Below are 12,734 nucleotides of genomic sequence, written 5' to 3' on the forward strand. Positions count from 1 at the left end.
TCGCTCTTCTCTCCCCTCCTCTCGTCAGCGTGGTTATGTTACTCACTAGGGATATGGTTCAGGTGCTTTGGTGCAGTTGGTCTTTCATTTGGGGCCTTCCCTCGTTTCTGGTTGCCTTTTGTCTTTTTCGTCCCCAATTTACAGGCAGTAAAATTCTCTCGGTTTAGACAAATGCAAAGAAGTGTGTGTCTACCCCCACAGTTGTGATAAGAACGGTTTCATCACTCTTCCAAATTCCTTCTTCCAGCCCAGGTTGGAGGGCGGATGGCCCGGGGGCTGGGGAGGAGCTGGCATGTGAAGGGTTTTGCCCCAGCTGACTAAGGGCAGCATGTTGGTGAGACAGCACCAAGGTAGAGCCACCAGGGGAGGTTGGGGGAGGGGAGGTCTCTTCGTGCCAGCAGGCAGAGGGGAGTGGAGTGACCAAAAGCACAGGAGAGGGCAGCAAGCTGATGGAGGAGGACTGGCTTGGCCAGGATCGGTTTGGCTGGGCCAACTACAGGCAAGATCTGTAGGAAGGAAGGGCGTGGGGCGTGTGTTTGCCTGACGCCTGTTATCTTGGAAGCTGGAAGCAGAAAGAAAGAGACCGAGGCGTGGTCAAGTAGGTAAGGGGAGGATGAGATAGAAACAGCCTCTGTCTGCTGGCAGGGTGGGAGTTAATGTGAAGGGAAAGAGGATTGTGGAGCTTAAGTGACACTGAGGACCCCCAGGGAATACAGAGCAGGGATTTGCACAGCTTTCTCTTGGCAGCTGCAGAACCTGAGTGGGAAAGGCAAGGGCTCTTTCTATTGCTGAGCTTTTGTTTTGACCTATGAGTGCTTGGAGCTAGGGCTGGGGTGGGTGAGAAGCCAGGAAGTGCAGCTTCAGCTGAAAAGGCTGAGGTGTGTAGGGACCATTTGCCCACATGGTGGCTGGGTCCCCAGGGTCCCTAGGGAGTGATGGGTGGAGAAGGGCGGGGAGGCCTTGTGGGAAGGGGGAAAGAATAACCACAGGGAAGGTCTGGGGCTGCTTTTATTCTTGTGTTTCCCAAGGTCGTGACTTGATTAGGTGACTCTGAGTCGATATTTCCAGAATCAGCTTGAACTTCCACGAAGGTTACATTCACGTCAAGAATATTAGGTATTCACTGAAGCGGAAACACTACTTTGGCCAAAGTATCTGTGTATGGGTAGATGCTACCATAGGAATTTAGTGAAACAAGTCATTATTCTGGATCATAGCAGTTGTATTTACTAATTTCTTGTTAACACATACAGAATTAATGAAACGTGCCTTCTGTTCATTTCACCTGTGCATGAACTGTTTGCAGACAGCGTGTTGGCTGGTGTGTGCCGCCCGGAAAATGTTCTGCCTTCCTGGGCAGGGTAATCAGGGCCCCCACCCACCAGTGCTGGAAGGTGACACACTGGGTCACAGTTCCTCTTGTAGCTGGAGAGGAAGTGTAAGACCTACAAGGCGCTCGTTTATTGTCCAGAGTCACACCAGGTCTGATTTGTGTGGAGGACAAAGGATACAGTGAGCTCTCTCTTTGGCCTTTGTCACTTGCTTGGGGCTTTCGGTGGTTCCATTTACTGTTGCTTATTTTTCCTCCAAGCTCTACACACTTGGACATTCATGTATGTGCATGTATGTGTTGGTGTTATTATATGTTATTTTGAAATCTAAGTGTCCACCAGTTTGGGGGTCCAGTCTCCTCATCTCCCACCCACTTTCATAGAGACGTGTGCTGAGGCAGGGGTTCTTAATACCTGCAGTGGCCAACACTTTCTGATCCGATTTAAAACAAACAAACAACAAACAAACAATCAACAGCCCTCAGAACTGACGTGTTTGCAGCTGGTTTAGGAAACATGGAGAAGCACGAGGCAGACATCTGTTACTAAACCTGCTCTGGGCATTTGGAGGCGTCATGGTGACAGTGGTTGCCCTTAGGAACAGCTCGGATTGAAGCGGAGTAGAAGCAAAGGTCATCTTGAGGAAAAGGGATGTAATTCCTCCCCTCCCCACTCCAGTCCTTTCTTTTTGTAGTTGAAGAGATGTAATGATAGGGGGCCTGAAACTGCCAGAGATGGGCAAGATCAAAGGTCCCCATACTAGTGTAACGGGAAAAGCAAGAACTTCAGCGTCCCCGGCCAAGAGAAGCCCATCCCAGGAAGACATTTGAAAAGTGGGGGCACTGCAGTCATTTTCTGTGAGGAACAAAATAAATGGGAAACATTGCATAATATTAACGTGTCATGACATTTTATATTTGAAGAAGAGACAATGGGGTCATAAATGAGATCTATTAATCTGTTGAATTGTTTTTTTCAAAGAGAGAAGGGAGGGAGAAAGATCCATTCATCTGCTGAATTATTATTCTTTTCTTTTTGGGAGGGGAAGGGAGGGACACAGAGAGGCAAGGAAACAGCGATGCGAGAAAGAAACATTAGTTGGTTCCCTCTCCTGTGTGCCTGACCGGCGCTGAACCTGCAACCTGAGTATGTGCCCTGACCAGGAATCAAACCAGTGACCTTTTGCTTTGTGGGACAATACCCAAACCACTGAGCCACACCAGCCAGGAGTAGTTATTTCTTTACGAAGGGCTTCTTCAGTGGCCAGATAGTGCCAGAAAATAGTGATAAATAATAGTCCCCAAAGAGAGTAACAGACCTTGTATTATTACCACCGTTTTATGGAAAGTGTGTATAATACTGTGAAGGTGGTCAGTACATTTTGATTTGTTTTTTTTTAGGATTATTATGATTTAGACTGTAATGATTTTTGTTAAAGAAAATGTTTGTTTCTCCAGGATTTCAGTGGGGGAGCTGATGTGTTTTCACTGTTCAGATTGCCCTCGAGTTTGCATTGGAGTCGGAGCCTGGGCCGAGTTGAGGCGCGTCTGGGATTAAGTCGGCGTCCGTGGTTACGTAATGCCTGGGCCTTTCTCGCAGTCATTCTCTGCTTGGAAGTTGGGAAACAGCCCCTTGACACGGTTTTTTGGCTTTTGTTTTTTAATTGCAAAGCCTAAGTATGAGTAAAAGGTGAATAGGTTTTCCTTAAGGTTTTCGTCTGACTCGGTAACTTTTGACTTTTGCCCACCAAGATAAAGTAGCTTCCTGTGATTTTAACAGGCTTTGGGAGGAAAGTAAATGTTTTGTCTGTGTCATTGGAGGGAATACAGTGGTCACGTGACACACCAGAGTTCTTTCAATTTCCTTTTCAGTAAACAGGCTGAGCTCTTTCCCGGAGATATTCTCGGTGCCTGTGGGTAAAAGGACATTCTACATGAAGCGCAAATGTTCTTAGTAGATTACAGGTTATTAAAATGGGTATAGTCTTAAATGAGAAGACTGTTAGTGCCTCGGAAGGAAGATGCATTTTACAGTGACTGCATGAAATGAAAGACGTTGCTGCAGTGACGAATGCTAATTCTGTTCGAAAATCAAGCTGTTGAGGCCAAGAGAAGCTCAAATTTTGACATATTTTTATGTTATCTTTTAAGAGAGAAGACAGATTTATTTTTGTAATGTTTGGAAGCAAAAGAATCTATTTTTAAAAGAGTGGCACTTAGAAATTAGGGGAAAATGAAGAAACCTTGCAGACATAAACATTTCTCCTTGTACTTCGTATAACTGAGCAATGAAGTGAGAGTTAAAACATTTTTCCCTCCGAGTGGAAACTTTGTTCTCATCTTCCCAAATGTGGGAAGGTAATGGGTAATAGGACGATGTGATTGTGGGTATGAAAAACATTTCTAGAAACCAAAAAAGAAGTGTGAAGTTACGGAGAGGGGTGTTTGTTACATTAAATATACAACCCTGAGAGGCGGGGCCACCCCCACGCGGGATCTTGGGTTTCAGGCAGAGTGACGTGCGGCCGACGGCCCCCCTGGGCTCAGTGTTTTATGCTTGTCGTGCATTTTCCATGTGGAGTCAGGATTCCACCAGGTGAACGCGAATGGCTGACTCACGGCTTTCTAAACCACCGCTGGTTCCCTCTTACCTCGAGGGGTGTCTCACTGGTCCACCCTCAGGAGAAAGCACAAGGGGATACGGAGACACGAGACAGCAGGCTGTGTAGCTGGATTACTACAGAGAAGGAGTTGCCCCCAAATCAGCAGTGTCTTCTCACCCCTTGGGGGGTTTGCAGGCTGGTATTTCCCCAGCCTTAACGCTGCTTCACTTGGGCAGGTAGGAGAAGATAAGAGCAGGGTGGTGACTCAGGATTTACTAGCTGCTCTGGGGCACTTGTGCATGGACAGGTCAGGCAGGTCCCCACTGTGTAAACGGGAGAAGGAGATACTGAGAGTCACGCGTTAATCTTCCAGGTATTCAAAAGAATATCTGCTGTCGCACTGCTCACCTGAACTGCCAATCGTTGAGGGTTTCATGTGGCCACCTTTTAGCATTTCCCGTGGTTGTGTCTTGGACCTACCTGGACGAGTGTTTGAACTGTCTCACTATCTTTTTGCTCCTGAGCCGATGGCCCTCTGGGATGAGTGATGTGAAACTGGATGAGGTCGTTTGCATAAAGGGAGGCCAGATGACACATCCCATGTAGCTGTAAAAAGAGAGGATGGAGGCACTTAGGAGCCCAAGTCCACTGTGACTTCCGGAGCCCGGTACAAGCTGTGAATAGGTTGTGGCATTAAGAAAAAACACCTTTACCCTGGCCAGTGTCGCACGGTCGGTTGGAGCTTTGTCCCATGGACTGGGAATGGTCACAGGTTCGATTCCTGGTCAGGGCACAGACCCTGTTGCGGTTTGGTCCCCAGTTGGGGTGCATATGGAAAGGCAACCAATCAATGTTTCTCTCTCACATCGATGTTCCTCTCTTTCCCTTCCTTTCTCCCTAAAAACAATGAAAAAAAATGTCCTCAGAAGAGGATGAAAAAGGAAAATAGCCCACCTTCAGCCCTGATGGTGGGGGTTGGGAGTGACTCTTGATTCTGTGTCCCGAGTTCTTTGAAAACAGGAATACCCCCACTTGGATCACATCACCGCAGTTGGTGAAGACGGGCCACAGGGATGCTGTGCTAACCGCAGTTGTCAGTGTTCGATTTGGAACCGCAGTGTGATGCTTACACGTGGAAGTGGTGACATTCAAGGATGAATCCTAAGTAGGCGGACCTAAAGTAGACATATTATCTGATAGATGCAGTGTTCGTTCCCCATATTTTGCAGATTAAATGTGCAACTTCATTTTAAAGAGAAAACCCTGCCCTGACTGGTGTAGCTCAGTGGACTGAGTGCCAGCCTGCGAACCAAAGGGTTGCCAGTTCTGTTCCCAGTCAGGGCACATGCCTGGTTGTGGGCCAGGTCCCCAGGAGGGGGTGCTCAAGAGGCAACCAACCACACACTGATGTTTCTCTCCGTCTCTTTCTCCTTCCCTTCCCCTCTCTCTAAAAATAAATAAAATCCATTAAAAATCCTCACAAACTTCTACTCTTGTACAGTATTTTTACATCGACATGAGCTTAGAAGTGTTGTCTAGTTTTCTCCGCTCCTTTTGTCTCAGCTGTGGTTCGATGCTGGGGATACATTCTTCTCTCTGGTTGCAGGCACCCGTCTGAGAGAAGACTGGCTATGGGGCTTTTCTCTAAGGGAAGTAAACCGTTTAGAGAAAAGCTCGTGGGCTTCTTTAGATCTGTGTTAACAGATATGTTAACGGGAGGCGATGTTTTTCCCCTCTAGCTCCTGTTGAACTGTGTTTATTTCACCTTCCACAGTAGTTAGGCCCCACGGAATTCTTAGAAGTGTCTGGCCATGCCCCAGGGTGAATGTGCCGAAGGTGTCCCAGCAGCTGCCAACGGATTTGTGGTTTGAGTTCTCATTGGTACGTGGTCACCCCAGTGACAGTTCAGCCTGGACCTGGGTACTTTCCTTAGGAATGTGTGACCTTTGACAGATCTTACAAGAAAATAAATTAGTAAATCCATCAGCAAAGTGTGGAAGACCACTTCTTAGTGATTTAAAGCAGATTTAAAGAAGGAATAATAACAGGAAACTCGAAGGAGAAAGAGGTTAAGAATATGTGTCTGCAAACCAGTTAGGCTAATTTTTCCATTGAAAGTTGCCAAAAATCAGCTGTAATCCTCTCTACCTCCCTTCTGACACGGAGTGTTGCCTCTTGTTCTTCCCTTTCCTGTTTTCATCCTCTCTCTTCTCTTTCCTTCTCTTCCCATCTGCTTGCTCGCCTCCCTCCCTGTAGTAAGCAAGGAAGGAACTGACCCAAAGAGATTCCCTTACTCCCTGGGGTCTCAGAGCTGGCTCTGGCCCGTCCCTCTGTTAGAAGCCCAGCATTCCGGCCCCTGACTCATGGCCTGGTAGTTATGTGGCGTCGACAGTGTGAAGGTGAGTGCTGACAGGCAGGTAGGGAAGAGGAGACGAGCACACACACTGCAGTGCCTCCCAGGGTCTAACGGGAGCATAAGACGGTGCGCTCTGGGGACTCAGGGAGGACAGACTTCACTCCCACAGTGGAAGTTTGATCTGCACCCCCCGATCACACATCCTCTGCAGGTGGGGTCAAGGGCACCCTTTCAAGGCCCCCAGCATTTCCTGTATTTATATATCCTTTGTCTTTAATAGTGACTGTCCATTTTTCTAAAATGGTCCTAATGTCCAAGACTTTGTGGGCATGAACGTTCTCCATCTATATCTAGCTCGGGTGAAACAGGGGCCTTCCATCTCCCGGGCTCTGCCGTGCTGCGGCCCAGGTGGTTGCACACCGAGATTAATGTTATGGCGGGGTCTTGCTCCGCTGCCACAGCCACTTGTCTAGCTGTGTTGCATGTGTGGTAATCAGGAAACAGCTCTGTGTCACCTTGACCACTAAAACTGCTGAACTGGGATGGGGGTGGGTGGGACAGGGAAGGCATGTTACGCTGTCTGCCAGGATGGCGTTTCCCCCCTAACATAATAGAGACCATTAGGGGGGAGGGGTGTGCAGGGTGGAGGGGAACGGAGGGGGGGAAATAGAATAAATGTAATGGCATAATCAATTAAAAAAAAAATTCACCGAGGCTAAACGCAGCCTCTCACAATGAAAAAAAAAATAGAGACAATTAGGATTAAATAAAAACTGATGGAATCAGCTGCTTAGGGAATTTTAGAATAAATCCCAAGTGGAACTTAATAGTAGCTGTGCCATGATGGGTTGGGATGCTTATTTCCTCTATGGGTAAATGGTTACCTGTAATTGTTTTATTTTTTTAATATTTTATTTATTTTAGAGAGGGAAAAGGAGGGAGGAAGAGAGAGAAACATTGGTGTGTGGTTGCCTCTCATGCGCCCCCTACTGGGGACCTGGCTCGAGAACTAGGCATGTGCCCTGATTGGGAATTGAACTGGTGACCCTTTGACTCTCAGGCCAGCACTCAACCACTGAGCCACACTAGCCAAGGCTGTGATTGGTTGTGTGTGTGTGTGTGTGTTTTAACTATTTCTTTTGATGTCCTGAATCTGCTGGTGACTATCATACTGATAATTTTGCCAATGGAAATAAATGCTGTCACGATCAAAATGTGTTTGGAAGTAGCTTTTTGCGAAAACAGTGTGATGAATCCAGTCACAAACGACAAAGTTTCTAGATGTCACACCAAAACCTGCCTTTCTTAAGCTAACAGCTTTGCTCATTACCATTCTCATCAGAGAGGTGCCACGCAGATCATGCTGTGTATGGCACTTTGAAGCTATAGTTACCAAGGTCTTATGTATATATTTCTGGATGTTTGCTCACTTCTATTCAGAATTCCATAGTTACAATAGTTGTGCAGTTCATTGACTTGCTGCTCTTGGTAATCATCACTGCATTAGTGCAAATCGTTAAGAGGGATATTTATCCTATCATTACAAAGTGCCACTTGCTGATGCGATTATTTCTGTTTGTTTAACAGGCTATCTGAACAAGTTCATGACCATGGGGGATATGAAGACCCCAGACTTCGACGACCTCCTGGCCGCATTTGACATCCCAGACATGGTCGACCCGAAAGCCGCGATCGAATCGGGACATGACGACCAGGAGAGCCACGTCAAGCCCAACGCGCACGGGGACGAGGACTCGCACACGCCCTCGTCCTCCGACGTGGGCGTCAGCGTCATTGTGAAGAACGTTCGCAACATCGACTCCTCCGAGGGGGCCGAGAAGGAGGGCCACAACCCCACCGGCAACGGCTTGCATAACGGGTTCCTCGCGGCGTCCTCTCTCGACAGTTACGGTAAAGATGGATCGAAGTCCTTGAAAGGAGACCCGCCTGCCTCAGAGGTGACTTTAAAAGACTCGGCTTTCAGCCAGTTCAGCCCCATCTCAAGTGCTGAGGAGTTTGACGATGACGAGAAGATCGAGGTGGACGACCCCCCTGACAAAGAGGAAGTGCGTTCCGGTTTCAGGTCGAACGTGTTGACGGGGTCTGTTCCCCAGCAACAGGACTATGATAAAATGAAGGCGCTCGGAGGGGAAAACTTAAGCAAAACTGGAATCTCGGTTTCAGGCAATGTAGATAAAAACAAAGTCGTCAAGAGAGAAACAGAAACAAATTCTATAAATCTGAGTGTTTATGAACCTTTCAAAGTCAGAAAAGTGGAGGATAAATTGAAGGAAAACTCTGAAAAGGTGCTTGAAAATAGGGTCCATGACGGGAAACTGGGCTCCGAGAAGAATGACCTCTCCCTTGGAGGCCTGGCCCCGTCAAGGTCAAAGCCATCCTCCAAGCTTTCTTCCTGTATAGCTGCCATCGCAGCTCTTAGTGCTAAAAAGGCTGCTTCCGACTCCTGTAAAGAACCAGTGACCAATGCAGGGGATTCCTCTCCATTACCAAAAGAAGTAAATGATAGTCCTAGAGCCATTGAGAAGTCTCCTGAGTCCCAGAGTCTCATCGATGGGACAAAGAAGGTGTCCCTGAAGCAGCCAGATAGCCCCAGGAGCATTTCAAGTGAAAACAGTAGCAAGGGATCTCCATCGTCCCCTGCAGGATCGACACCAGCAATTCCCAAAGTCCGCATCAAAACTATTAAAACATCATCTGGGGAAATAAAGAGAACAGTGACAAGGGTCTTGCCAGAAGTCGATCTTGACTCTGGAAAAAAGCCTTCAGAGCAGACGGGGCCCATGGTGGCATCAGTGACATCACTTCTGTCATCTCCCACTTCCGCTGCTGTTCTTTCCTCTCCCCCCAGAGCACCTCTGCAGTCTGCCATGGTCACCAACGCAGTTGCCCCTGCAGAGCTGACCCCCAAACAGGTCACTATTAAGCCTGTGGCAACTGCCTTCCTCCCAGTGTCTGCTGTGAAGACGGCGGGCTCTCAAGTCATCAATTTGAAGCTCGCTAACAACACGACGGTCAAAGCCACGGTCATATCTGCTGCGTCTGTTCAGAGCGCCAGCAGCGCCATCATTAAAGCTGCCAACGCCATCCAGCAGCAAACCGTCGTGGTGCCGGCATCCAGCCTGGCCAATGCCAAACTCGTGCCAAAGACTGTGCACCTCGCCAACCTTAACCTTCTGCCTCAGGGCGCCCAGGCCACCTCTGAGCTCCGCCAAGTGCTCACCAAACCTCAGCAGCAAATCAAGCAGGCAATAATCAATGCAGCAGCCTCGCAGCCACCCAAAAAGGTGTCTCGAGTCCAGGTGGTGTCCTCCCTGCAGAGCTCTGTGGTGGAAGCTTTCAACAAGGTGCTGAGCAGTGTCAACCCCGTCCCAGTTTACATCCCCAACCTCAGTCCCCCTGCTAATGCAGGCATCACGTTACCGACCCGCGGGTACAAGTGCTTGGAGTGTGGCGACTCCTTTGCTCTTGAAAAGAGTCTGACTCAACACTACGACCGACGCAGCGTGCGCATCGAAGTGACGTGTAACCACTGTACAAAGAACCTCGTTTTTTACAACAAGTGCAGCCTCCTTTCCCATGCACGCGGGCACAAGGAGAAGGGGGTGGTGATGCAGTGCTCCCACCTGATCTTAAAGCCCGTCCCCGCAGATCAGATGATCGTTTCTCCGTCCAGCAATACTTCGGCTTCATCTTCCGCGCTGCCGGGCTCCGTGGGGGCCGGCACACACACTGTCACCAAAATTCAGTCTGGTATAACTGGGACCGTCATATCCGCTCCTTCCAGCACACCCATCATTCCAGCTATGCCTCTGGACGAAGACCCATCCAAGCTCTGCAGGCATAGTCTGAAATGTTTGGAGTGCAACGAAGTTTTCCAGGACGAGACGTCGCTGGCCACGCATTTCCAGCAGGCTGCAGATACGAGTGGACAAGTAGAGTATCATTTACATTTTGGTGTTTCGGTGATGAATCTGTAGACATGAGTGCTGTATGCCATGCCCTCGCTTTTACGGGTGGGAGCTCAGTTACCCGGAAGGGGGGGGCGGGGGTGTGTGTGTATGCGCGTAGACGAGGGAGGAAGGGTCGTTTCCGTAGGACAGATCAGTACGGAAATACGAATTTTACTAAGAATTTTGGGGGGTAGCTGCTTCTTCTAGATGGATAGGACCTCTACGTACTAGCTGAGTCACAGCACCTTAGACTTAGGGTAAGTCACGGACTTCTCAGCTGTTGGATCATTGGAATAGATACAAGGAGTCTGACATCCAGCCCATATCAGTATCGTCCCATTGACTTAAGCGTTCAAGTCGGGCTACGTATATAACCGATGTTCCTTAATTATTAGGGACAATTTTGGTATTTAAAAAAATTCCTGTTTTTATTTACAATTATTCTTCTTTTGCAGTTAAGCATACCTGACTCATACCCATTTTATGGTTTGCCTACTTGGTCCTGAATTCTATTGAGTAATACACTTTACTACAGTGAATTTCAGCTACAGGTGGAAAACCCACCTGCTTTAAATACGATACCTCTGCGCTTGTTTGCAGCCTTTTTGTTGTTACTGTTTCAGTGAAGCCTAGGTTGATATGGGTGAAATACATTTCGCAACAGGCACCAGTCAGCTTTTATCGCTATCACGGCCTTTCTTCACAAGGCCACTTTTCAGCTAAGAGATAAATGTGTTTTACAAATAACATGATACTCTGTCATCCAGAGTAGCTGGACATGTTGAATGAAACATATTTGAGCTTAGAGAGATCATATGATTTATGATCCAAACCAGAAAACATATGAACTTGGAAGGGGCCACTGGTTTGGGCTAATGTACTCAGTCAGACTCAAACTTCTGTTTGTGAAGACCGAGTGGTAAACCGATTCTTCTTTTATTTGACTCCAATATCCCCCTGATAGATCCCCAAGGGCAACGACTAAGTTCTTTGCAGGATTTTGACTTTGGGGAACAGAAGATTAAGCATAACTCAATAACTTTTTTTCTCTTGGGTTTTCAGTTTAGCGGAAATGGAAGCGATAAGGAGTTTAGAAAGCACTCTTACAGTATTGGATGTTCAATGTTTCATTGGCTTTGGATCATAAAATACTCAAAAAGATTCAAGTAGCCAACAAGTTCAAGAAGGCAGTGGTTATGTCGTCTTTCCAGCGTGTCCTTGGGACAGTGACTGGGCTCTGTATGGGTGTGCCCTCTTATCTTGTCCCCACTCCAGCAAAAGGGCAGTATTTCTTTCCATCTTCAAGGAAAACCACCCATGTCTTTAGTTCCATTTCTTTTGTTGCCTTGTTTCCCCACCCACTGGTGTTTTGTGTGGCCTGGCTTCCACAGGCTCTCCCACCCGGTCCTAGCTCCTGTGCGCTGGTCAGTATCTGGCATCTTGAGCTGCTCTGCATGGGATCCCTCCTGCTCTGGCAAGGAGGAAGGACATGGGCAGGAAGGTGGGAATTTTCCTTCTTCCCATACTACCCTAGTTTCGGGCTCTATTAACTGTTTAGGCTCAGTAGCCAAGCTAGGGTCAAACAGGGGCGAGTCTCTTTTCATCAGAGAAGGAGGTTAGCATCGTTTCCTGTGTGTGGTTGCTTCTTTGCCTTGACTTTTGCATTGTGCTGGGTCAAGGATATAGCGCAGCTCCCCTGTCTCACCTGGAATACCCAGCAGTGAGTCATGGCCAAGCATACAATAACTCTAGGGCCAAATAAGCATGAAGCCAGACATTCTTCCCCTATTCTGTTTCTCAGCTAAGCGTGAGAGAAGAGAATCTGTTTGGCAAGCTCCAGTGGCTGGTATCCAGGCATCACAGGGCTGGCAACATAAACGTGCCCCGTGGTACACTCTTCCTGTCCCCCCTTCTCTCACTGAGATCTACCCCAGAACACCTCCACAGTTTCCCGTTCTTTTCACACTCAGCCAGGGGGTTCTTGTGCAGACCCCGGCAGGCGGCCTGGCCTCTTACTCAGCAGCCCAGCCTGTGCCAGCTGTTTGTGGAAGGACTGTCCCTTGTCCAGCATGCTGAGTTACACTGACCCCACCTCTGATGCTTCCATAGTACAGGGGCTTGGCGGGAGCCTATGACTGTCGGCTGGACTAGTCTCCAAGGTAGCAAAGGTTGGGGCGGTCCTTGCCCACCCATGTCACCTGGTGTGGCATCAGGACTGATGGCGGTGGGAGGTGGGCTGGAGACAGGAAGAACAGTGGGAAGAAGAGAGAAAATTCTTTATCTTAGCTTCTCCGGTTTGCCATTCACAAGACCATTGGCTAGTTCACAGTCTGTGAACTTAAATTCAGCTGGGGGAAAGAATCCACTTATGTTTCTTCTCTGTGAACAGCACTTAAACACTCGATGTCTCCTTACTAAATTTAGAAGTTGAACCAATGGCACACCGGGTACCAGTCTTTCCTGAGCGCTTTTTT

At 48.1% G+C, this 12,734-nt stretch overlaps 1 protein-coding gene across 7 annotated transcripts in view; it reads left to right on the forward strand.

Annotated features, from left to right (window-relative positions):
- ZNF532 (zinc finger protein 532) overlaps window positions 1–12,734 on the forward strand; it is a 96,300-nt gene that overhangs the window by 38,788 nt on the left and 44,778 nt on the right. For all 7 annotated transcript variants that reach the window (XM_037151956.2, XM_037151957.2, XM_037151959.2 and 4 more), the window contains one exon: window positions 7,877–10,242. In XM_037151956.2, coding sequence (XP_037007851.2) covers window positions 7,894–10,242 — 2,349 coding nt within the window. In that variant the 5' untranslated portion in view covers window positions 7,877–7,893. Of the gene's footprint in view, window positions 1–7,876; window positions 10,243–12,734 lie in introns of those variants that run through there.

Source organism: Artibeus jamaicensis, unplaced genomic scaffold (genome assembly GCF_021234435.1).
Source record: "Artibeus jamaicensis isolate MK-2021 breed Jamaican fruit bat unplaced genomic scaffold, CSHL_Jam_final contig_354, whole genome shotgun sequence".
Taxonomy (NCBI): Eukaryota; Metazoa; Chordata; class Mammalia; order Chiroptera; family Phyllostomidae; genus Artibeus; species Artibeus jamaicensis.